The sequence below is a fragment of the Colius striatus genome, chromosome Z (assembly GCF_028858725.1).
Source record: "Colius striatus isolate bColStr4 chromosome Z, bColStr4.1.hap1, whole genome shotgun sequence".
NCBI lineage: Eukaryota > Metazoa > Chordata > Aves > Coliiformes > Coliidae > Colius > Colius striatus.
Window position 1 is genome coordinate 8325032 of NC_084790.1, and position 26290 is coordinate 8351321.

At 39.7% G+C, this 26290-nt stretch overlaps 1 protein-coding gene across 6 annotated transcripts in view; it reads left to right on the forward strand.

Annotated features, from left to right (window-relative positions):
- ARB2A (ARB2 cotranscriptional regulator A) overlaps window positions 1-26290 on the forward strand; it is a 276975-nt gene that overhangs the window by 234375 nt on the left and 16310 nt on the right. The window contains exon 12 of one of the 6 annotated variants that reach the window (XM_062019251.1): window positions 24452-24507. The exons of the other annotated variants lie outside the window; for them this stretch is intronic. Coding sequence (XP_061875235.1) covers window positions 24452-24498 — 47 coding nt within the window. The 3' untranslated portion in view covers window positions 24499-24507. Of the gene's footprint in view, window positions 1-24451; window positions 24508-26290 lie in introns of those variants that run through there. 6 annotated transcript variants of the gene reach the window in all.

The window sequence follows — 26290 nt, forward strand, 5'->3', positions numbered from 1 at the left end:
AGATTGCTTTAGCAAAATCTCATCCAGCTGCTGTGAAAACATCAGCTGAAGTTCATTGGATAGTGATAAAAAAGAGAAGAGGGAGACCAAATTCCTGTTGCTGCTGGTAACAGGAACGGAGAAGATGTGAGGATCCAAAAGGGAAAAATGCTGCAAAAAATACATATGGTGCTGCCCATGCTAGTGTTATACATCTGATGTAGTGGAACTGAAACCTCAAGGTGATTGAAAGTGTATTTGAAAATGTGTAACCAGTGACAGACCTTAATATTTACAAATGAGAAACTGAATAAGTATTTACTACTATGATCATTTTCAGCAAACAAGTAAACCGTGTGGTACCCTTTGAAACACTAAAATATAAAAAAATTTAAAAATCTATAATTTTAATCAAAAGTTTGTTTCAGTCATTGAAATTCTGTTATTGCTGCTTACAAACATTAAAGTCAATCAAAACATCAGTAGCCTGCAAGATCAATATTTTTAATATGTTTGCATTGCAGTGCTGCAGATTTTTTGGCTAATGGATCTCACCCATATTGATTTCCATGGGAAATGTTAGTCTGATACTGAAATAATTAAAAAAAAAAAAAACCTAGGGATTATTGGTTTGGAATTTTGAAGGAGATAGAAGTATAAAAATTGGTTATTGACTGAATTGCTTGGGGTGAATGAACCTTGGGCACTTGCAATAAACTTGTAGCACAGAGTCATTACTGAATACTACCTTAGTCCCTTAAACCTAAAATCAGTCAATAACCTATTATAACAATGCAAATTGTGGTGAAATAACATAGTGGGTCGTTTTCAAAGCAGCAGGATATTCATCAGCATCTACATATATATGTGGATGGATGTATTAAACCACCTCTGGGATGTACACAACAGCTGATTTTCTAGTTTATTTTAATATCCTGAGTTTACATTGATATTAATGCAAAACGGTTCATTTAAACTGTTTAAAACAAGTTTAATGTCTCTGTGGCTACTAAAATAGAAAATACAGTACTATATACAAGTACATGAACACGTATGTTTAGTATTGTCCCAGTTCTGGACAAATGTAGAGTGATTTTTGGATTTTTTTCTATTTATTTTGCCTTAGAGGGATGGAGTGGGAAGGCAGAACTACAAGCAATAAGTAGCCTGAACCTGCACAAGCGTCCTTGGCCCAGACTGTCCTCACAGTGAGGACAGTTGTGCCTGGTTTCTGCACTTCTTATTCATCACCTTATTAGATGTGTATTATGGTTTTGCTTACTTAGCATAACTCTGTTTTAAAGAAAGTATTCTCCTTGCTTTTGTAAATCATGCCTATCTGTGATACCTGGTGAAATGAATTAGTTCTCTGTTGCAGAATATACTCCAGGCACAGACTGGATGAGTTTATCACAGTTCAGGCAAAACATTACTGGCTAGAAGAGTAATTTTTAATCTCAGTTAAATGAAACACCTAAGCAAAGGGATGCGTTTTGGTTCCTGTTTTAAAAATGCTCTGAGCCTCTTTTTTTCTCTCTACACTGGGGACCAGCAGCTCAAGCATTTCTTCTGAAAGTAGGTACTGTAGTATGCAAGCTGTCGAGTAAAATAAACATATTTTCACCTGAGCTGTATAAATATTTAACAAGTATATACTAACACTGCAATTATAACTCAGTACCTGTGATGGAATGCAAAAGAGAGATTATCTTTGTGTTTTATTATTACAAAGTCATCTGTGGACATTTTCTGATTATATTTTTTTCCTTATTTTGTTACTTTGATCTTGACAAGGTTACTACTTAACAAGGAACAAAGCAGACTAATTTCAGAGCTCTGCTTGGGTCAAAATACAAGAAAATACGCTGTGTGTGGAGCTGAGCAGAAACCTGGTAGAGGAGAGATCAGTAATTGGCGCCTCACTTTAACTACAGATGTCTGGCAATGCGCAGGTTATTGCCTCCTGCCAGAGTCTCTACAGACCGGTGCCTTTTGGGAAAAACTGCTAATGAAGTCTAAAATTTCTCAGTAAACTTGTTAATAAGAGTCTTGTCATTGGCAATGTACCTCTGTAGTTACTCTGCAAGTCACGTAGTTTGTGGGTAATTAACATCCTCCAAATTGCTCGAGCCACTTATTTAGGACAGGGAGATGTGTAAGCTGTCAGTGGTGGTCCAGCGATAGGCAAAACTGCCAGGCAGTCGCCTGCCGATCCCTTCCCTGAGACCCCTCACCGATGAGGGTGATTTTTGAACATTCTCTTTCTTATTTTGCCTGATGGGAATAGATTTTACTTTTCATATATTTTTCACAGTTTCTGTTGCTTTTATAGTCAATACCAAAACTACGTTTCAGAGTAAAGCTTCCCTTGTTCTCCTGTTCTGCACCCTAGAAGGGCTGATGTGTGTCTGTTCTGTCAATTTTAAGGGACTTAGTAGGAAGATGAATCATAGAATCATAGAATGGTAGGAGTTGGAAGGGACCTTTAGAGATCATCTAGTCCAACCCCCCTGCAGAATCAGGTTCACCTAGATCAGGTCACATAGGAACACGTCCAGGCGGGTCTTAAAGACCTCCAAGGAAGGAGACTCCACAACCCCTCTGGGCAGCCTGTGCCAGGGCTCCCTCACCTCACAGTGAAATAGTTTTTTCTTATGTTTAAGTGGAACTTTTTGTGTTCCAGCTTCATCCCATTACCCCTTGTCCTGTTGCTGGCTACTATAGAAAAAAAGAGATGTCCCAGCCTCCTGACACCCACCCTTTAGATATTTATATATGTTAATAAGGTCTCCCCTCAGACTCCTCTTCTCCAGACTAAACAGCCCCAGTTCCCGCAGCCTTTCCTCATATGAAAGATGTTCCAAGAATGTCTCTTAAAAAGGAAGAAGGGAAGATAAAGTCTTCATTTATAAAAATCATTCTTCCTCATAACTTGAAGCTTTTTGAAGTAACTAATAAACCTTTCTTCCTCATCAGAGACACCCTGAATGTGTGCAGGCAAGGGTAGTGAAAAAGGGACAAAAGGCCTTCTCTACTCCTAGGATTTTCGATGTAGTCTTTTAGATTTAGTCTTTTCTTAATGAGGAAAAGGAAGTAAAGTTTTAGATTTTAAAACAGAGAAAAGTTTTTGGGACATTTCCTGAGGAAAGCAAAGTAAACGAACCAAGAAATCTGCCAAAACCTATTTTTAAAAGGCCTAGTTTTAGAAACTGCAGGAGCTGTATTTAATTTTAAAAAAAAGAAAACAACATTACATTATTTTCTTAAATATAGGAAAAGTTTAAAAGAGAAAGAACAGAGGAGAATAAAATATCCTTGGTAGTTGGAAGCCACTTTCATGAAAGAAGCAGGAAGGAAAAGAAAGATCAGTAAGTACAGGGACAGTTTTGTAGCAGGTTCATGATAGGGGGTGGAAACCAGCAGTGAATTGACATAGTGTCCCTTGTAGCAGGATCCTGCAAACATAGAAACAAAGATCCTTTTCCCCGGAACGATGCTAGCGTGTTTTTCCCCACTTGTTCACTTTCCACTTTCCACAATCCCCTTGAGGTGGTGACACCAGTGGGATGGAGGCAGCCCTGCAAGCTTGTAGAGATGTTTGATATTGAAAACAGTGTTGTGGACTGACTCTGGCACCTAATGCAAGTTCATCATCCCTACAATAGTGAAACAGCTACATTTGTTTTCATAATCTGCCTCTGTGAAGTGGAAGAAGTGTGGGGTTTGTAATTGTGAGTTTTTTTAATGCAGTGGTTCCAAAGTATGTTAATTATTTTTTAAGAGGATCACACTGTGTTGCAGAACAAGTAACCTGAAATGCTGGGAGAGTTCCTTTTTTTTTGCTGGGAAATGTTCCTAACAGAGGCTGAGGCTGAGCATCAGAGCTGTGGGTTTGCAGATTGGAGTTGCACACCCCAGCAAAGGTTCCCAGGATTGGCTGTAACTCAGGCAGCCCCAGGGGACCTGATTCACCACCATGTCCCTTCACTTCTTTTGACCTCTCTTTGCTCAGCCTCCACATGAGATAGTCCAGGAGGTGATGTTGCTTAAGTTTCTGTTCAGAGGATTTTTCTACAGCTGAGTTGGAAGCATTAAGCACTTTAATATCACTTTGGCTTCTTACTCAGGAAAAAGAGGCCAGAGCAGGAAATCAGCTCACCCTGGGAAGGCAGTTGTGAACTGGGTTTAAACACAAGTAAGCTGCCAGAGGAAGTGATGGGAATAACACAGTCTTGCATCCTGGAGTGGAGGGCTATCCTGGCCACAGGGCCCTAAACACAGGTTCCCACACACTGAGATGAGGACATAACCCCTAAATGAAGTAAATTCTGGGAGCTTTAGCTGTGTAACTTGCCTTGACTTTAGTGGGCATTGTGGGGCTAAAACTTTAAGCAGTGCCATACAGATTTAGGAGATGTTTCCATGGAAATATTAAAACATCACATTTTTTGCCTTTCTTTTCTGCATTCTGTGATCACATGTAGAACCAGTCATAATAGAGGAGATTATTTTGATAACTTTGTGGTTCAGTTGCAAAGATAATACAGGCTACAGTGACTTCAGAAACACTAAATAGTTAAAAACCCAAACAATTAAAACTCCTAAAACATTTTAATTTTCAGAGACAAGCAAAGCTCTGTTCTTTTTTTTCCCAGAGTAGCCGCATATTCTCTGACATGGTTTGTAATAGGTATCTTAAATCTGTAATCTGATTGTAGATACTACAGAAGAAAACCTCCTTACTCAAGTGTGCTACAGGTATGTCTACATACACACAAATATTGAATGGGAACTGGCATGTCACAGCATCAAAGCCCTTTTGCATTGTGTTTGCGATGTCTGTGTTCTTCTTCATGGAAAATTTGCACAGGTTGTTCCTGGAAGGCGACATATATACTTCACCTGGTATAGAAAAGTAGTGTTGGGAGGTTTGTAAAAGTGTTATAAAGCCCTGCAGAGACCTTTTTTGTGTGTCTAGTGGCACCAGTAGTTGCCTGCATTTGAATGTGCTTGCGAACACTCTTTTGGTGTTAATTTCTGACCGTTTTTGTTAAGGTTTTGCATCAGGCCAAACGGGCAGCAAAGTAGTGTTTGCAGCCACGACATTGTATCCTGCTGCGGTTCCAGCACTGTGGGCAGAAGGGGGTTGGGGAAAGCCACTGACATGTGCTCGTGTCAGACACACTGGCCATCTCTGGCCTGGCTGAGCAAAGCAGCACTCCACAGCTACAAACCACCACTGGTGATGACCAGATTGTATTTTAATTAAAACCCTCTCCAGGATCCAAGATCTTAAAAAGTCCAAATCCCAGCTTGACAATCAATAACATAGCTTTAGATAATTACCCTTTCTTGTGTCAGTAATATGATTTTGTTTCTGCCAAGTTTCAGGAAATACTGCTTTCTAGTAATGTCGCTAGGTATCATTCAAGCAGACTTATCACAGTTTTGCAGTGTTTGAATCTTACTTGATGAGTGGAGAAGTTAGTGAGCTGATTCAACTTTGTATTTAAAATTATAGTATTGCTCTTATTAACCTGGAATTGTTAAAATTATGATGGAGAGAGCATGTTCTGTGTAAGTGATGGGTTTTGGAAAACATAAAGTGTTCATCAGTTAAGGAAAGTACTTGAAGCATGATGCCACAGGATCAAGTATAACACAAATCAGGGACATACAGCATTCTGCAGGACTGATGCCTCAATAACACACTGCATACTGAAGTCTTACAGGGAATTTAAGCAAATTGTTGAATCCAAGATTGTGTTTATACTTTTGTAGGTGCAAAATACTTAATTCTGAATATAATTACTAATTTCCTGCTGCACTGTACCCTGTTACGTTGATAATCCAGTCCTCCAGACTTCCAAGTAGTTTATGAATACCTGAATAAAATAGTTCTAAAATAGAAAAGCTGTGTCAGTTTGGTGGATATTACTGTTGTTAGTATAGTAAAATACAGAAAAAGTAGCAGCTCCACAACAGCTAGGCAGTTCTATGATCCTACCCAACAGTCAATCTTCTGCTTTAAGTCAAGAAACATACAGAAAATTATAGGTATGCCATTTAGTCATTGGAGTACAACTTTTTGAACTTTTTGAGATTTGGGGTGTTAACAGCTCGTCTAAAAAGGAAATCAGAAATAGCATACACTGGTGGTTCAGCAGCATAGTGTTACAAAAATACCTCCAGAGTCACAGATGCTGGAAGTGCATCACCATCTCATACCTCTTTCTACCCTCCCCCCTACCACTAATTCCTCCTTTCTGTTGTAATGGAGGAAAAATTGATTCCAAATGTGTTTTTTTGACCCCCTACTCCATACATGTTCGCACCTAACCTTAAGTGACGTTTCTACAGTCTTGCCTGTATTTACAGTAATTATATGCATAATGTAGCATATTATTGTCTGGATTTCCTGTTTAATCAGTACAGAGCTTCTTACAAGTGCAGCTGAAAAGGGCAAACAAAATTAAAGCTTTATATACCAAAACAAGTTTGATTTGCTAAGCTCCCAGCATTCCAAAGTACACAGATTTGTTCCACCAAGTTTTGCGATGGCTTGCAGATGGGCAATGATTAATCAGAGAGCTAACTGTGAAGTAGTTTGCAATTAAACTGGAAAGCTCTGAAGCATGCTAATTGAATCAGAAAATTAGAGACACTGAGCAGTAATTGGCTATTTCTCATGCAGCAGGTGCCAGGCCACTCATCTGTGGAACAAGGTATTTAAGGCGCATTAGCACTAGTGAAAATACTTCTTGATATGGAACAGTCAGATTTTCTGCTCATTTTCACCATGGATGTCAAAATAAGCAGCTGTGATGTCCAGTGCCCACAGCTCACGTTGCAAGAGCGTGAGTGGGGCCTCTATGAACCTACGTACATGTAATGTCTTACGTCAGTTTGAAGTTGGGATCCCTGAGTAACTTCCTAGTCCTTGCAGGTGAGCAGATCCCTCCTGTGGCTTCTTTTCAGAGTTAACATAGCATGATGTTTTTAACGGTAGCAGTCAGTGTTGCATGATTGATCATCATGTGCCAACCACCACTTCCAGACTGCAGGGACATGGGCTCTGCACCTCAGGGTGCTCCATCTTAAAGCAGGGTGATTCTTGCTCATCTGCTGCCACACCCTTTGAGGTCTGCCCATCAAAAAGTGATGTGTGGACACTATAGGTAACACTGGCATGAGTTTTCATGACACCATTCTGCTTCTCAGTCTTTGCCAAAAAAAGAGACTGTTTTTTTTCTGTACACTGGTTATGAACACAGAGGTTAGTGGACTGTGGATTACTGAGGTTCTGCAAATTGCATTAGTGAGGCACCATCACTTTTGTTTTTCTACAGATTCAAAAAATTGTAAGTTTCTAGTTGATTATTAGTTGAGGGCATCAACAGTATAAATCTAATACTGCTGTGAGCTTAGTAGATACATAAAACCAATTCATATCACGTCTCAGCATGAGTTTATATCTTCTAATTAGTATCACCGTTTTATAGAGAGCACATGCAATGAAAGTTTGTTTGCCGTGCCAACAGGGACCAGAGCACATACAGTAGTTTTGCTATAGTAGAGTGATAGTGCTGTATGAGCACAAACAACTTGTAGCCTGAGCAGTAGGTAACCAGAAAAGAGTGGGATTTAATAAGTGAAATGGTAGAGCGTTTTTTACAGAGATAAAACCCTTTTTAAATTGGACTGGGTGGGGCATGTGATTTCTTTCTTTGCAGCTAATTAGAGCTTGGTATGCTTATTAGTGAATTTAAAAAAAAGTATTAAAATACAAATGCACTGCATCATATTACTCTGAGTATCGAGAAGCAGAATATTACAATATTCAAATGCTAATCATATCACTTAGCAGATGACTGCAGAAAGTAGTGTATTTGAACTGAGACATAAATTATAAATTGTAAACAGTGCATAGGGGATATGTTATAACTGTGTCTCATTTAAATTAAGGCAGGGAGTTTTCTCTGAAGCAGATTATGTGCCTTCATTAAGTTTTAAAGTCCCCTCTATAATGTTTTATTAAGATCACTTGGCACAGCGTTTCCCAAACTGGATGTTAGCAATATGTACTGGTGGAAACAGCCGCAGTGGTGGAGGTGGTTCAGGTGCGTTGCTGCTGCACTCCACGGCTTTCAATGCCGTTTGCATATTTTCCAACCAAATGCTGGCACATGTACACCGGCGACTTTCCCACCTAATACCCCTCCCCAAAAATCCCAGGGCTTTTGCTTTCTTTACTTGAAAGCAGCTCCAAAACATTTACATGATCAATGTTTGTTGCTAGAGGGATAAAGTTTGCTCTTCCATGGACAAGTGAGAACATATTGATCATTTTATTCTATTTGCTATTTCTAAATTCAATATACCTCTGGAGTTGATAAGCGAGATCGAGAGCATATTCTTTTTTTGTGTGCCTGCTTGTAGCTTGTTCTCAAGATCCAAGATACATTTTTGATTAATCACGAATGCTCTGGGGTCATGGAGAGCAAATGTGTTTGTGGAGTGTCAGCTGATGCTGTCAGATAAATGTCTTAAGCTTAGCCAGGGTTCATGCCCCAGCTTTAGGCTGTGCCAAATGTCTCGCCTTGTTGAGGCAGATAACAGCTACACTGGAGGCGACGGAGGTGTTTGTTCACTGAAAGGGCTGACCTTTCCATATGGGGCTACAGGCAGGTGAAAAAAACACCAGCAATGTTTTAATTGAAACTTTAAAGATCTTAACTTTCTGCATTTTCTCCATCTTCAATTCAAATTATTTTCACATTCCCTTGCCGGTGCCAGCATTGGTGCGCTTGGCTTCTCCAGTGGCTACCTCACTGCTGTGGTCTCCTTGGCAGGTCCCACTGGCCATGGCTACAACCCTCTTTTGATAACCTCCGTGTCTTCTGAGTAACTTCTGACAAGGTGTTTTTACATATGGCCCAAATGGAGGAGAAGCCCTGCCAGCAAAAGTAAACATTTTTAGGGGTGGTTCACGTTTCAGTTCCTGGAGTCTCCTGTAATCTCAAGGTGGTGGCCCAGAGAAGGCGTTCACTTTAAAGGGATGTTCAGCGGTGCCTCCCCTCATCTGTAGCATCTCTTGGCATCACCTTTAGTTCAACCATAGCAGTTGGTGCTCTGTAACTAGTCCGCAGACAGATAAGGAGCAGCAACGGGATTGCTGAGCCAGCGCCTGGAGAGCCTCTTGCACCAAGGCTGATTTGTAGCGCTGAAGGCAAAAAGAAGGATCATATGGCAGTGCATAAATAAGTGAAAACTCCCAGGGCTACTCATGGGCATTTGTTACAAACCACCTCGAGTTGGTTCTTTCCCTTCCTCCCATCTACCCAAAAACATGTTTGTTCTTTGCTCTAAAGATTATGCTCCACTTTTCCTTTCCTCTCAAGAAGTTCATACTGTCATGGGTAAATCATCGGGGCTAATTAGACACAATAATGCTGGGAAAAAAATTTAAAAAAAAAAAAAGATATAACACATCTGTCATGAACTCCCACCAGATCCCTTGGAAATGAGACATTTTTAATATTTTATGCTGAACACAAAATATCTTGAGGAAATGGTTTTACATTCTGTGTACCAAAATAAAACCTTCAGTGTCAAACGAGTAATACTAAGTAGTGCCTTAAATGCAGTTATTTCAAATCTCTTTGCTCCTAAATTTCATTTTAATAAAATGTACTCTGTGTTTAAAAAATTTAAAAGTTGCAGGGAATAGTAAAGAAAGTGCAGTAACTTTATTTGCAGCCTGGAGTGCACCCTGATACGGAAACAGACATGACTGTTTTTACAGTGAGTCTTACAAACAGAGATTTTTTTTTTCTTTTAATGAAATGTTTTCAGCTAACATCTAAATCAAATCAGATGCAAATGTTTTGCACTTTAAACTACTTATAACTAAACCTGTAGCTGCTTTTGTCCTAAAAATAACTTTGTCTCCCTTAAAACAATATTTAACATAGAGATTTAAGTCATGTTCCCCTACTGTATGTTATTAACAGTTAAACTAACATTAAGTGTTTTTGTTTTACGTAATTTGTCTGCCGTCTATACAGATGATGCATGTGAGAGACACAAATTTGAACACTTTTACTGGGTAAAAGTTGAGCAAATCCCTATTTCACATTTATTCTTTGTGTTAGGGCACAGATTAATAAAAATGCGTAGCTGAGTGACAGGAAAATGCACTTAATCAAATTCCATGAATCCCAATAAAGTTCTAAATCATTCGTTTAAATACCTAGCCAGAGACATGTTCTTTAAATAGATCGGTAATCCTTATTAAAAAGAGAAACATATCCGGCTTGGCACATCTGCAAGTATTTCTACATGATGACCGTGTTACTCCTGACATGTGAAAGTACATCTCTTCTCCAACACAGTGTTTGCATACACCATTTCTGCAGCCTTTTTCCCCAGGACAGCCACCAACTGCAGTTGGCCATCTTGTATGTTTGCAGCTCCACTACTTCTCATAAATTGAAGTAACATTGTCGTGTAGGATCCCATGTGGCTCAGCACTTTGACTCAGCAGACGGAAGGAGGGTTGGTGTAGACTGCAGAAACGACCATGAGCAGGTCATGGAAACTGCAATGGCATGGGGGCACCTTACACCATCCAAATCATGGTAGGCCTTTGTGTCAGCCTTGGAGGGGGGAGGAAAATGTATGTACGTATAGATAGATACATATGACTGCCCTGAGGCTCAGATCAGCTGGAAAGGCAGAGTAGAAAAGGTGAATGAAAAAATGAAATTATTGACGGAATTCAATCAAAGAAACAAAAGAATTCTTTATCAGCAAATTTATCAGCACCCTTGTGCTAAAGGTCTCCCACACTTTATTGATGCAGATCCTACCTCATGTTACTCCTTATAGGGGACACAGTGTGACTTAGGATATTAAATGTTTGGATTAGCCCACCCAAATTATGAATTTCAATCTACTTTATTGTTTCTTCCCAGTCCTGTCCTTTTTTCCGTCTGGTTTGCAAACTGTCTAAATATAAATTCCTTCAGCAGCTGCTAAAGCAGACTGTAGCCAGCTAAGAGTAGAAGAGATGATATTTAAATCTAAATGTTGAAACAGTCTTCTATGACAAGTAAGTTTCTCACTGATGTAACCAGGCTTATTCAACCTCAGAAGATAGCTCAGAGAAACTTCTGTCTGTCTGTGTCTTTAGGGTTAGACTGATGAGCGTTAACAGGGTTGATCCACAAGTTGAGTTTTGCCTGTGGGACATGCTGCACATCCCTGACTTGGGAGCTCTGAGCAGGGTGGTGGCAAGGTCCTCTGGCTTTTCCCAGACCTGTTCAGAAGTCAGGTAATCTGTACAGATGTTCTTACTTTTACATCTAAATGTATTTTTAACTGGGACTGTATGATGAGAGAAGTTGCTGAGTCTCACAGTCAGCACTCACCTGCCCTATTTTTTAATGATGTTAATTCAGGTGCCATCTCATTACCGTTGCATCTTGAAATTCTTGGTGTGATTCCCTTGCAAAAAGGGTAAATCAGGCTGTTGCTGACTTTTAATTGGTCTTAAAGAGAAGAGTACATTGCTTGTAATCAGACTATTACTTTAGTGTATTCTACATGGGAATTAATACTTGTGTTTTAGCACCTCTGTAGAGTCAAGAGATGTTTGCTTCACTACAGATAAACTGTGAGAAAGGTTGCCCATCTTCTAGCTACAAGAGAAACTTAATAAAGCTAAAGGAGGGATATAGAAAATGAGCTAAGACATTGCTGTATTCAGTAGTCCAAGATTATCAATTGAATCAGGTTTACAGAGGTTTGCAGAGAAGGTATCTGTTTTGTATGGCAGAACTGTGAGGGACCACTGTGTTCCCACCAGGGACCCAGCCTCCCTGAGGCAAGCCCTGCTTTTCTGCAAAAGGAGAAAAGACACTTCTCTGAAACCAGTCAAGACAAGTGAAGGCAGAGCAAGAGCATGCATTCAAAGAGTGGAAAGATAAACCCACATGGATGTGTGCTGGGAGAGGAACAACAAACACCTTGCACTGACTTTGGCCTCTTGGGCCTGCATGGCAGGAGGTATGGTCAGGACTTAATCTTTCCTGGTTGTAAACACAAAATACCAACATTCTTTTTGTTTTTGTTGTCTGTCTTTGCTGGAGACAGGTTCGGAGCTTCTGCAAGTGCCTGCAAAAGGGATTTTTTTCCAGGATTGTCAAAGGGTGTGAACCACAAAAACAGGTTTCCACCATGAACAGCAATGTGTTGATGGTGGAAACCTGACAACCATGTTTTTCCAACAGTTTTCAGCTGACCCTGTTAAGAGAAACCACTGGCAGAGCTTTGTGATGCCTGGTCCACCTTGGCAGTGGTACATATACTGGATCTGCCCTACCCTTGGTGTGGTCCTCTTAACATATTTGGCAGTAGAACTAGTTCCCTACGCACTGTCACAGAGTGTGTCCCATGAGTCTGCTCTTTCCATCTTGAGACAGCTCACTGTGCTTAGATGTGACCTTACTTTGTCAGCTCCCTTCCACACTAATTCTGCGTGACATGGCAGCCAGCCCTGTTCTCACAGCCCAGGATCAGTTTCTCTATGGAGAGACCTTCCTGGACACGTTAAAACCACAGATGACTCAACAGGCAGAAGCAATACCAGTGGGATCCAAGTTATGCTTCAAGAGAGCTTGGCAGTAAGACTTAGAGGCAGGTTATGGTAGGCACTGAGCAAAGTCTCACCACATTTTGAAATATAATACATAAAAAAGAAGTAATGGACAGATACAGTCAAAACCCCATTACATGCTGAGGTAGCAGTTGTCAAAAGGACAAGCAGCCTAATTACTCTGATTCTCTGCAATCGTTTTCGCAAAGGAGGGCTTTTTTGAAGAACGTGATGGAAATAATCAAGTAGGTCTGCAAAAGTTTATGAAAAAGATTGAAAAGAGTCCTTGGAGGAGTGTGTAATGAGCTTACCAGAGGCAGGAGTAGATTTGAAATGAGATGGGTCACTTACGCAGCAGGAATGATGGTCATGTATGTCTGTGTTAGTAAATTAACAGAATAGTCTTGAGCACTGGAATGCAGCTGGCTCAGCTTTCATGCACCTTAGTTCCTGGCACAGCTTTGCCCCTGCCAAGAGATGATCTCCAGGCATGGTTCTGGAGTGAGAATTTCCCTGGGGCTTTTCCCCAGAGGCAGCTGGATGTGATCCCCTTGTTTTGGGGTTAGGCAGAGTTGAGTTTAGGGAGGACAGGCACTGGCCATTTGGTGTCACATTTGGTTACGTTTAATTTAACAGCATAGATGGAGCCTGTGGGCTCTGAAAGTGAAAGCAACTTCCTGTGGTTAGACATGATGAAGAAAGCAGAGCTAGCAAAGGATGCAAAGGGAAGAATGCATGGTCAAGTAAAAGATGGAAAAAAAGGTCTTTATGGTGACATTTAAGGGGGAGTATCTGCAGGACAGGAGTTCTTTGGCAGGACCTCAGGAAAAGGCGATGTGGTAACCATGGTGAGCTTGAGCAGCAACACTGGCCTTAAAGACATCAGGTGAGAATGGTTTTAGGGATGTTACACAGAATCTGCCCAAGAACAACAGCCAACATGACCCAAGCATTAGTCCTAGAAAACAGAGAGAGAGCATGAGACTTCGTGTCAAAGAAAAACACTCCGTGTTTTGTATTGGATTTTTACCTTTGTTTTCAATGTCCGTTACAGATAGACGTTTAGCAACATAAATGTAACTTTTTCAAAGCTGAATTTCTCATTATGATTATGTAAATGCTGCAAGTTGATTAAGTCTTTGTAGTTATGTTTTGGCTCATAGCAACATCTTTATCAGCAGCATAATTCATACTGTAGCAGTTAGTATGACACTAGAGAGAAGTATCAGTTTATTTCTTAGAGCTAATTGGCATCACTACATAGTTCAAAAATCACTGGCATCCAGTCAAACCCTGCTCACAGAAAACACACCACACTAATAAACTCAGATCTGTTGTTTGCTGTATTGCTATTAAATTTAAATGAATGCATGTCCCACCTATATCAATTGTTTTAAAGCTGCATATTGCAATGTAAATACAAAAACAATCAGATTTGGTAGGTCTGTTTTGTCTATCAGGTATATATGGCTGCCACTCTCATAAAATTCTTTTGGCAACACAAAATTGATTTCTTTAACTGTATCTTTGTCCTTGTGTATTTTAGGAAGAAAAGACACATAGTATATGCATTCTCACTAATGAATGTGTTTTGAAAGAGCTTAAACAAAAGACAGACTGGATGTAACCCAAATAAAAAGGTGACATTTTAAAGAGCAGGAATTTTTTTGCGACCTGATTTGCAACCTGATCTAGGTGACCCTGCTTCTGCAGGGGGGTTGGACTAGATGATCTCTAAAGGTCCCTTCTAACCCCTACCATTCTATGATTCTATAAAATTTACCTGGGATATAAAGAATGAAAAGATCGGGTTTTATGTTGTATTTCAGTTTAGAGAAGACCAAGACATGGTATCAGTGACACTAGTCTTGTTTCTTTTTCTTTTTTCTTTGGGGTTTTTTTTTGATTTTAAATACTTGTACTTTATTTTCTGTTTGTTTAGTGCCTGCAGTTATTAAAAGCTGCCTTAAGGAGAGACAGTGATGGCAGTTTCACCCCCACCTTTCTAATCTGTCCTGGCCCTTCAGAGCAAATGTTAGCACAAGTGGCAGAAGTGGGGACAAGAGAGTGATGGATGGGGCTTAGAGAAGCAAGATCAGTGGCAGGATGGAAAGAGCCCAGGAAAGGAAAATCTGCCTCGCTGAAATACTTCATCAGCTGCAAGCAGGAGCTGCTGCCTCCAAAAAGCCTTGTTTGAGTTTCCTTAGGGAGGACTGAAGTGGAGAGGACTTATCTGCTGATGCTAAGAAAGAAACCTGTGCAGTGCTGGCTGACCTGGCTTCTGACATTTAATTCAGATTTTTCACTGATGCCAGTTTCCTTCCTCCTTCCCATTTTGAGGACTACAGAGAAAACTTGCAGCAGCAGCAGAGTGGATATTGCAATGTGTTAAAACTTATGTTTTCAAAACCAGACTCATAAAAAAATGCTAAATCTAGCAATAAAACATCTGCCTTGTTTTATAGCAGTATGATGCTTGCAGTGGCTTGAACTACAGAGTGCCTCTGACCTCTTGGCTCTACACAGAGCTATACTGTACCCGAATTCTCTTCTTTTAATCATGGGGAAGGAGTATGAACCGTGCCTACAGAACAATAAAACTTTATCTTTGTGATAAGGTACAGGCTGTGAGCAAGAACTGAATTATCTTTACAGCTGACTTTACGATTGTGAAATTATAGGCAAATTTTCATCACAAATGAAGTTCACAGATTATTTTATCAGTGGTGGCTAATGCATGCCATGGCCAGCCTCTGGTAAGGCCAAGACAATCCACATACCTTTTCAAAAGGCAGCTGCAGGCAAGTGAAAATGAGAGCTGAGGCACTGTGAGATTCTCACCTTATTAAAATGTAGGCTGAATTCCTTACAGATACCCGCTCAGGTATCTTGTATAATCTTCTGTCAGGATTGTATCACCACCTCGGTTTGTATGACATTACCTGTTTTGAATAGGACAAAGGGCTGGCTGCTACTGTCAGTCCTGTTTCAAGCTCAATATTCATCTGCTTCTTTGTGGTTGCCATTTTTTATCGGGCATCCAGAAGAGCAACCCACTGCCGACCCACCGTTTCCTGATGCATTGCTCTTTGGCTCGCGTGATTTCTGGGGAGACAAGCTCAGACCTGGATGCTTTTCCTCTCCTCGCAGAGAAAAGGGATGCCTCTAGTGCCTGCTCTGCCGAGAAAGTTGATTCATGTGTAAATTACCGGTTGGCCTTTATTTGCTCAGTCCGTGGAGAGTACACACGCAGATAAAAGGCTCGATGGGTCAGGGCTGAGTACGTGCCAGTTTCTCCTGTGGCCACGATGACAGGGATAAGGTTGTTGTCAAGGATTATCAGACAGGCTCTGATGTCTTATCGTTATTTACTCACGGTGTTGGACATAAAAATAAAATTTGGCACACGGGAGGCTTTTGCAGCGTTTCAGACGAGCACGCACCACAGCTGCCCGGTGTGACTACCACCAGCCCTCCGTACCAGGAGTTCTGCACATCTGTCTTCATACTGAAATGCTTTGCTTTAAATACCTGTTTTACCTAGAGTGAAAGCGTGCTCCCGGCTTCTCCAGCCGCCCGAAGAAAAACAAAACAAAACACAACACAACCAAGCAGGTGTTACCTGAGTAAAATTACTTCTGAGGTCTTATGTTAAAAAGTGACAGAGGGAGGATCATAGTAGTTTTGCACTGAAACCCCTTTAGCCCTTTTTGATTTTGTGTCCTTGTAATTCCCAGTCACAGCATTCAACAGCTTTCAAATTCTTCCAACACCCCATGTTGTGTCTCATGTAATAATGTAGTTGTAATGTATTTGTCTGCTTTACAACTGTATTTGTATTGGCATATAAAGTGTGCGGCAGCTGGGAGTTGTGTGGGGGTGGCAGAAAGTTATTTGATCTACAAAATCAGTTACCTGTCACTCAGTTGCCTTTCACTGAAACATAATAAAGAATCATTATGGGCCTATTAGCAGTGCTAATGTAAATGCATTTTATGTGCCATTTTCAGATCAACAGTTACCCACACAAAAGTAAAGTTGTTAAGTACAACCTTCTTTGTTTAAGGAGACAAATCATAAATCAGGCAAGATATTAAGCTTATGAAATCTAAATTTAAGACCCCAAGGGTTTGATCTATTGGTCAGCTTCAGTTTAGGCATCAGGGGCTATCCTTCCCTCCAATAACTGGTAGACAAAGTCATCTGTGCTAACATATTGCTTTCTACTTTTGTACCAGTGTTAGGAATGCTTCTTAAAAGGGAGGGGAGAAAAAAAAGAAAAAGCAAACCTCTTAATACATTTTAAAAACATGAAATTAAATGACTCAGACTGAATTAGGAGAGTGAGGGTATACCTTGTTGCATGTGGTTTTTATATGTCCCGTGAGAATTCTTTTCTTTTTCATTGTTATTAATGATATTACATTTTTGTGTATAATATTGATGCTATTGAAATCACTTAACGGCTTTATTTGCCAGAGAGAACCTGTCTAAAAAAAAAAAGAAAGTTGTTAATGCTAATAATTTGAAATTCATTGCACATCCCTTGTTACTCTTCTAGTTATTTAAATTGCATTTTGAAAATTCCCACAGTCTCAGAATCTAAGTTTCCCCTTGATCTTATCAATGCAGTTTGAAGCAAGTGTCTTCAAAGCCACCCATAAGTGCACTTTTTGTCTCTTTTTATGGATTAGCAAGGCCCACACTGGGGATAAGAAAAAAACTTGGAATATGGTAGAAAGCCAGTTCTTCACAGTTTCATTTTACCTTCTCCTGCACACTTCTCCAGTTCATGTTATTGGTCCATCCTGGCACTTCTGGTCCCTGCTGCTGGGTTTGCTGATGGAAGACAAAAAGAAACACCATGCATCTGAGCTCACATTCAGCATCCAGGGAAGGAAACGTTTGGTAACCTGTCCCAGAAATTTAGTTGACAATACCCAAAATGAGACACCGTGGGGAAATGGCAGGTTACATCCAGGTAGGAATTCAGGTGGAGCATTTGGCATTGTGAGATAGCAGCTAATGACAGCAGTGAAGGCTACAGCTTGAATAAGTCTTGATTTAATTGGATTGATAAAAGCTCTGTTCTTAGCTGCAAGCCTGCCTAGCTGGATAGTGTCCTTAGTGCTAGTGTGCTGTAGCCTTATCAGTATAAAAACACATTTTCTGAAAGGTATGTTGGTAACCCAGTCTCAAAAACACTTAGGAGAGTTAGTAGAGGGATGTGTTTTTTTCAGTAATATCAACCTGTTTGTATAGTAACAGAAGTGAAATATTTGGCAGTTCTATATGTATACAAATATGCTTTGTGTATATAAGCATGGAGTATAGTACACAAATATACCATTTACTTAATATAAGCAACAACATTCTGTGGCAATTTTCCTAAGAATATATTTTATACATCTGTGAGGATATATATATGATATAATTATATGACAAATAAAAATATTTGAAGGTAGTGAACAGATTTGTTTATACACATAGTCATTTACTTAGCAGGATAGCTGATCTCAAATGCAGAATTCTTACACAAGTTGTGCCATAAACATGCATTCATATACGTGCAGAACTATACATGACAGCAGGGAGCAAATATCAGTGATAAAAAGAAATCCTTACTTCCATTAACTTTTATCAATGGTGTCTATGAGTGCTGCATCCTAAGTTACCGTACTGACTCATTAAACATTGTTGTGCAGTTAGCTATATGCGTGGGGTTTTTGAGTGGGTTTCTACCTTGTCTTTTACATCAGACACTTCACTTGACTTCATCTTTAAGATAAAGTTGGAGGAAAGCAGATTTTGAGATGGGCTGCGTGTGCATTTGTGCATGAGAAGCATATAGGCAGTTGCATGCCTGGTTCATGTTTGCAGGCGCTGTGATTTATGAACCCAAATAAGTAAATATGCTACAAATTATGTATGCACTTAAACTGCATACCATTTAAAAATTTGCATGCTATTTGCATGACATTTAAAATGTGATCCCACTGGATCAGGCTCTGCTGCCTCGTGGGGGGAAACAAGCAAGGGAGGTCATAGACCTAAAATGACTTTTGGCAACTTTCCCCATGAAGAATTGAAACATTACAAAGAAGAAAAATGGCTGCACGCAATTTCATGCCTTCCATTATGTATCATTAATTAATAGGAAACAAGTCTTGTGCAGTTCTGAATCTGAGCTATTACGTCTGAGCAGATGCATTTCACAGTTGTGCAACTTAATGGCACACAGAAAGTTTTGTTTATTGTCATTGTTGCTCTTGTGAAAGCACAAAAGCAACAACCAAACTAATGTGATATCACAAAGTCAGTGTAACAGTAATTCTTATAGCTGTGCATCTTGCTGTTTTCTGGATTACTTTGCAAATAATAAATCAAATTCCTCCTCAAGGTGACATGTCAGTAATTTCAAATTTGATTAGCTTTATATGAAAGATGTTCATACATTTCTACATGAATCTTTGATAGCTCAGCAGACTGACAACCTTAACACTTATAATGCCCCTTTGTGACAGTGTGGCACACTGAAATAATGTTAAGCTACTTAAATCTATAAAACCATGGGGATTCTGGTTGGGGTATAGCTCAATAAGCTTGACTTTGGCCTGTTCCTTCTAAGAGGATCTGGGACATGGAATAACTGCTCAAGAATTAACCATTTTTAATGTCATAAATGAAAACAAATGGGACTGAAAGAGAAATATCTATGTGATCCAGTACCATGCCCCATAATTTCAAGCTTCCAGGTGAAGGAGATAAGCCCTTAGGGATCCGCAGGACACTTGATATCCATGACTAGAGTCATGAACCATGCCACGTGTAAAGGAAGGCAACAGCAGCAATTTTAAGCACTGCCACCTGATGTAGAGTATTTCTCTGTTGCTGAAGCTTTGTGGAAGTGTCAGCTTTTCATCATTTCATAGTTAAAACTTGTCATAAGTTCACGGCTCAAACATTCCTCTTAGTAAAAGTGCCAGAAAACAACAGATTAATGTTTCCACTTCTGTAATGATTTATTTTCTTTGAAGGGGCCATGGGGTGGGGGGAGCTACATGCATTGCAAAGTTGGGAATTTTGTTAAATGAAATGATTTACAAGTATTTCTTTTTAAAGGATGAAAATCCAAATGCTTTTATTCATGTTTTCATTATGGCATCAGAGTTTTCACGCTTTTATTTACACATTTTATCCTCATTAAGTAAAAATCACTCTTATATCGGTGTATGTATCATGACTCCTTTAAAGAAAAGGCACTGCTACCTGCTTATTGCCTCAGGAGCCTGCCAAGTAATCTGCTACACTTGATAACATGACTGCAAATCTAGAGGGAAGATATTTTGAAGGGAAACAACATACAAAACCCAAAAACATCAGTAAAGCCCAATAACTGTTGTTTAACAAACTGATTTGCATCTTGTGCATATATGTCTTTCTATAATAGGTTAGCTACTTGGTTTCTGGCTTTAGATAAATGTATGGAATATAGCTATTTAAGAGACAAACATTTGTGCTTGTGCCCAGTATGCTTTCAAGGCAAGGGGAATAGAAAGTTCTTGTCTTGAAAATCTGTCCAGTAATTGGAGAGTTTTTACTGAATACTGAGAGTCTGATGTGCACCAGGACACTGTTGCCTTGTGCATAAAGAGAGTATTTTCTTTCCTTAGTGTCTTATGAAATTAAAAGCTTGTGGACAGGTGCAAAGACTAAGAGTCTCAACTGGAATAAATCAACATTATGCCACTAAGAACTGGGATTTTTTGTGCTGGCCAGAGCAAATGTATGGCGTCTTGTGTTGGTGAGCAAAAAATACATCTGGAAGTATGTACAGCAAGATCCGTCATTGCTAGATCTAGGAGGTATGTTGTGAAGGGAGCAACAAACAGTAGTTGGTAATATTTAAAAGATGTTGGGCACAGTGTATGTTGTGTTATCTGAATGTTAACATGATATCTGAGCACTATAATTGTGGTAGATATGCTACTAAGCCTGAACATTCATATAGGTGATTGCTTCTTGGGCTGATTAATGCTTTTGTATTTACCTGGCTTGTTATACATTTTGTGTGAGTTTTAGGTACCCAGTTTTGAAACTGAACTTGACTGGACTCAGCAGATTTTCTGTATTTGAAGTTGATCAATTAAATTGTTGTTTGGGGGTAATTGATTCTGTTTGCTGCAGAGTGGCCTGTGGCTATGTTGCCCTTCCTTTTTATCTCATTCAAAGAACACTATCACGTTAGCACAGAAATGTATGTGCCAACAGCTGAAGCAAGGAAAAGAAACAGTGCATGGTTGCCATTCCTAAAAAAACAACTCATACATCATGGCATCATACATCACATAGAGTAAAAATATAGGTGCAGTGTTCTTTCCTATTAGATTATCATTAAAATTGCCATTGCTATTTTCATAATGTCTTCTATGATTCTTTATACTTTTTTGGGGTTTTTTTTTAATTTTTTAGTTTTCTTTTTTCACTGTTCTGTTAAGCAAACCTTGAAATATAAGTAAGTATTAACTAAAGGCACGGCAGCAATCTTCAAGGATGAGTCTATTAATGCACACGATGTGATTACAGTATAGCATTGCTTTTAGTGACCAGCCATTCTTAGCTCAAACAATGTATGAACTGTTCAAAGTTTTAGCTGATTAACATTACCTACTGCTATGCACAGCGACAGACCAGTTGAAGCTAGCACTAGAGCAAACAGTGACAAAGTACAAACATTTTGTATTTTATACTTCTCTGCTTTTACAGATGTTGTGTCCTTCAAGGGCAATTTGTCCCCTGCAGCAAGTGCAACTCCTTTCTTGCACCACTGAATTTGCAGACCGGTGGCTTGCATGTCCCTGTACTTAGCTAACCTGTGCTGTGCATCAGGATTTCCACATTCAGCCAATCACAGGAGTTACTCAGCTTCTCTGCTAGTTTAGATCCTAGTCCTTCAGAAAACTTTGATGGACATGCTTAGGAAAAAGTTGCTTTTTGGCTTGACGTGAGGCTTATTTAAAACAGTTAGGAGACTAGAAAAATAGCTACTCAGGAACAAGAGTAACCTCACTTAAATGTCTGTGGGGGAGATCTTGTAGGTGCGCACAGTGTAATTATAAGATTCCTGATCTCTTCAGATTCCTGCTAGTCATCATCTCCTGAAAAAAATGAAGTAATAGAAACACAAAGCTTGCAGTTGTCTTATTGTGTTCCTCATCCATCTATTTTTCTGTAACAAATTATTATTTCTCCTTTATCTCTTATTCTTTATGGTGATTACAAAAGCATAATGCACCTTCACTCTCAAGTTGAAGTAACAGTTGCCATCAGGCAGGTTAAGATAAAGACTCACAGATTAGTAAATATGACTGACTATTAAAGGTAGCTTTTCTCTTCTTTGGCTACTCGCAAGTTAGATGACCTGGAAATATCGGATGTAAGAAACTGCATGAGCGGTGCCTTTCCACTGGCAAAGATGAGTGAGACAGCTCAATTACGAGTGATTTGGTGGTAAAAGATCTTTATTTGTGGTGGGACTCCTGCCTGCAGATGCTTGGAGCATGAGAACTCTGTAAAAGTGGTTTTCCTTTAATGAGGTTAATTCCCTATTGATGTTCTTTAAAATAGCCATTAGTTTTTGCTTTAAATACCTGGGGTTTTTTTTATCTCAACACTTAATTTTATTCACTACCCATGTAATGGCCAATATATGTTTCATGGCACTGTACTACATGAGTTTCCCATATCTAAGCTGTATTACAATCTCCATTTACTCATTGTACAGCATCATAAATGAGGTTCTGCTGCAAAATGGTCTCTTTGGACCATCTGTCTCTAATCCCAGCTATTAGCTGCAGGTCAGTGATGGAAAAATGCAAAAGTGATCCTCAAGGGCAGTACAAAACTCTACCCAATATAGACAAAAGCTGTAGCAAAGCAGCACCAATAAGCACCATACCCTCAATTTCACCCCTGAGCCATTCTGACACTTAGTAAATTGAGTGTCTTTAACTTGTTCCTTCAACATGTCCGTTTAACTATTCTCTTAGTGTAGTTTTCTGTGTGTAATTTATTTTCTTTAAGGGAAATTCTATCATATCATCTTCTGTTGATGCAGGTCAATTGCAGAGGTGGAAATTTCAGATCCAGCTTTTGGGCTCAAACACATGGTCTGGTAAAGTGAGGTAAATTAGGTGAATGTATTAGAGTGCTAAATTGTTACTTCAGTGAACCACAACTGAGGGAGTATGAAGCACTGACCCAGTTGGTCAGTTTTGTCTTTTCTCATACAGGATGATTCTCCTGCTCTGAGCTGCTTTGAAAAGTCATGCCACCCTGTGATTCCTGACCTTTCTGCCTCTTCTCCTCTCCATCTCTGCCCTCTTGACCCTACTGTGTCCACACTGAGTCTCTCATGTCTGTATCTCATCCTCTCATTGCAACCATTCCCTGCATTTCCAGGTCTTTCCTTCACCTCCAAACCCAGCTTCTTGGTGTTCCCATGCCTCTTCTCTGTGATCTTTTTGCATAGTCAATCTCTTCTCTTGGTCCATTCTTCTCTTTCTCTCCCCAAGGACTAGTTCTCCTCTCTGCTTCCATTAGGCTGCTTTTTTCCCCTTTTCCCCTTGTTTTGCCTGCATTTGGAGCCCAGGACAGAGTGCTGCCTGCTCTTAGTTCCTGTGCCTGATGCCACAATCGCCTGCAGCATCTGGGAGCAGCAGCAGCAGCAGCTGGGAAAAAAAAAAAAAAGTCTGGCTCAGCCCTGTCAGTCCTGGGTTGGAGCTTGCCCATTACAAAAAGCATCTTCAGAGGAGTCTGTGGTGGGTTCAGCTGCCAAATTCTGGGGATTCTGTGCTAAACATATGCAAATGAGAATTTTCAAAGACTTGTGACTAGGCAAAAAGCTGGGTGGTTTTTCACAGGAATTGCTAAATTACAACAGAAATTCTACCTTCCAAATTTCAAACTCTGAAGAAAAGAGACCCAGGAGCTGCTCAGCAAAATTCATGTAAGGCTTTCTTTTCTTTTCTTATGGTTAGTTTTTTTGCCCAACAGGGGTAAAACATGTTTTTTCCTCAATCTTATTTCCTGAAGTGACTAAATCCTTTTAGTTGAAACATAAAAAAATAATAATAATCAGCCCAAGGCAGAAACAGAGCATGGGAATTTTCATCCCAAATACTTAGCTTGGCAAAATTTATAAGCAACTGAAAATAAGCCTTTATAGAGGAAACTGTTGAGATCCCAAACTACAGAGGACCTACTTGCATTTTATACAAAAATCAGATAAGAATATCACCATAACCCATTTAGGATACTAAACCTAATTAAAAAAATCTCTGCTTTTCATATTTTAGAAATTCCCTTGAAGTAATAGGTGTCCTAAGGAAGCATTTGGATTTAACGTCTCTCAGGCCATACCAAAGCTGTTGCATCCAGTTGATTTGTTAAGCGTGCCAGTCACAGATTTATTTTATTAGTTTGCTGTCGTGGGTTTGGGTTTTTTTTACTGAACTTCTTTTGCTGTGAAACTTAATTTAAATACTTACCTCGACGTTAGAAGTCCAGCACACTCAGCACAATGCCTTTTGAGGTGCATCCTTAGTATCTCCTGGGCAGAAAATACAAAAACAATCACAGGTGAGGTGGTTCTTTATTCAGACCAGTGTCAAAAGCATTTCCCACCAGTTTGCCTGAGCTTAGGCTTATGGGACAAATCTTGTTGCCACTTACTGCCTAGTCATGGTAGTAGATGGAATGCACTTCTACCACAGTGGTTGTGTGTTACCCATGTCTTTTCATGTCAAAGAACAGGAGCATCTGCTTCATGTTTGGGACACAGCCCCAGTGAGCAGGCTTGACTACGCCTTTCCCAGCTGCAGCTGCTGTCGCGGTCCTGCTTCACTGACGTCTTTTTGGCACCGCAGCAAGTTCCATGGAAATGCAATACAGCTGTATTTTTGCCTTGAAGTGTGAGCACTCTGCCGGGAGAAGAGGTAAATCTTCCCTCATGGGCCTGTTTCTCACAGACCTTTCCTCTTCATCCTTCTGTTGCATACACTTAAATGGACAGATCTCAACATGAGGTGAAGCTGCCTGAGCTGCGTGGCCAGTGGTCTCTTCAACCATGAGAGGGAGATCCCCTCTGGAGAAAACCTTGTATTTACAGTGTCCCGCCTCCTCGTTTCACACTCCGTCCTCACTCAGAGACAGTCCTATAAGTGTTCACTGCATCCGAATGCAGATCTAGAAAAGCAGTACTGAAACACATGATAATCTGGGATATTTGTGTTGCAAAATTCTGCCAGGTTGCTGCAGAAAGTAACAATCATGGCTACAGAGATACCAATGTAAAGCGTTCCTGTCATTCTAGTGCCGGAGCTGAAAAACATGTCAAAACAGATGGGGATGTTGTTGACTACAAATTCTTTGCTTTTTAGTCAGTCATAGATCAGTCAGTCTTTTCACAACAGAGTGGGGAAAAAAGTGTTTTCTTAATTTAATACAGCAATATCTTGTGGTTTTAACGTTTAATTTATCCCCAGACTAATGGAAAATGTGCTATACATGTTCCAGCCACAGTGCAAGTTTTTCCTGAAGTGCTTATATATGAGCTCCCCTCTAACTTACCTCTACAGGAGACTGAGTTTTCATATTAAGTCATTGCAGGATTTTTTATGAGTAGTGACTGTCAAACTGTGCTTGTCTGTGCATTTGTGCATGCTGATATTGCTCTCAACTTCAGCTCCCACCTCAATCTTGTTTTTCCCCATGCAGTTTTTCCCTGTAATATATCAACAGTTTGTTTTAAACTTGTTTTGAAAAAACAAGCCACCATGGTTTAGACAAACCAAGCCAAATTGGAGCAATAAGTATTAAAAGACATGCACAGGGCAAAAACAAAAGAATTCCCCAAATGTGTTTAAGTGATTTTTCTTCCTGCTTTTTTAATATAATATTTGTGGGCCAACTGTGGCAACAACTGATAATTTTAATGCAAGATGACATAATTCCAATTCAGCAATTCCTCAGAGAGAAATTACCTCAACAACTTCTTTTCATTTTGTTCTAATTTTATGAAAAAAAAAAAAAGAAATCCTTGAGATTCTTGGTGTAAAGAAAAGAAAATAATTTGAATCACCAAGTTTTGCAACTCATTTAAATATTTCATCTCTCTTCCAAATATAGTTTTCTGGCACATTCTTGCATTTCCATCTCCAGCTCTCAAGGTTTACCATCTTTCTAGCTGGGAGAGAGTAAAGCTTTATTCAGAATCCATTAAATGCTTGGCAAGAGATCTCTACCATGACACAAGAGATTTTGCTTGGTCTTTCTGGGAGCTTCACTGTTCTGACTTGGTAACATTGGTTTTACTGGAAGATTCCATGTGGAAAGACCAGTTATTGATACGGGATATAGTTTGAAATGAAGTTTGCATTTGAAAATGTCCTGTGGATGCAAGGTAGTACGTGATCTGCAGTTCCTCCAGGATAAGATTCTTATCTGTCTCAAGTCAGTAGTTCCTTGATCCCACTGAGTCTTCCCCAGGCACCAGTCAGCAGTGGAGCGCTACTAGTTGCACATGCAAACCCACAGTGAGCATCTCACACTCTTAAGGGTTTGTTCCGCTGTTTTGCGGGGATTTTTTTCCAT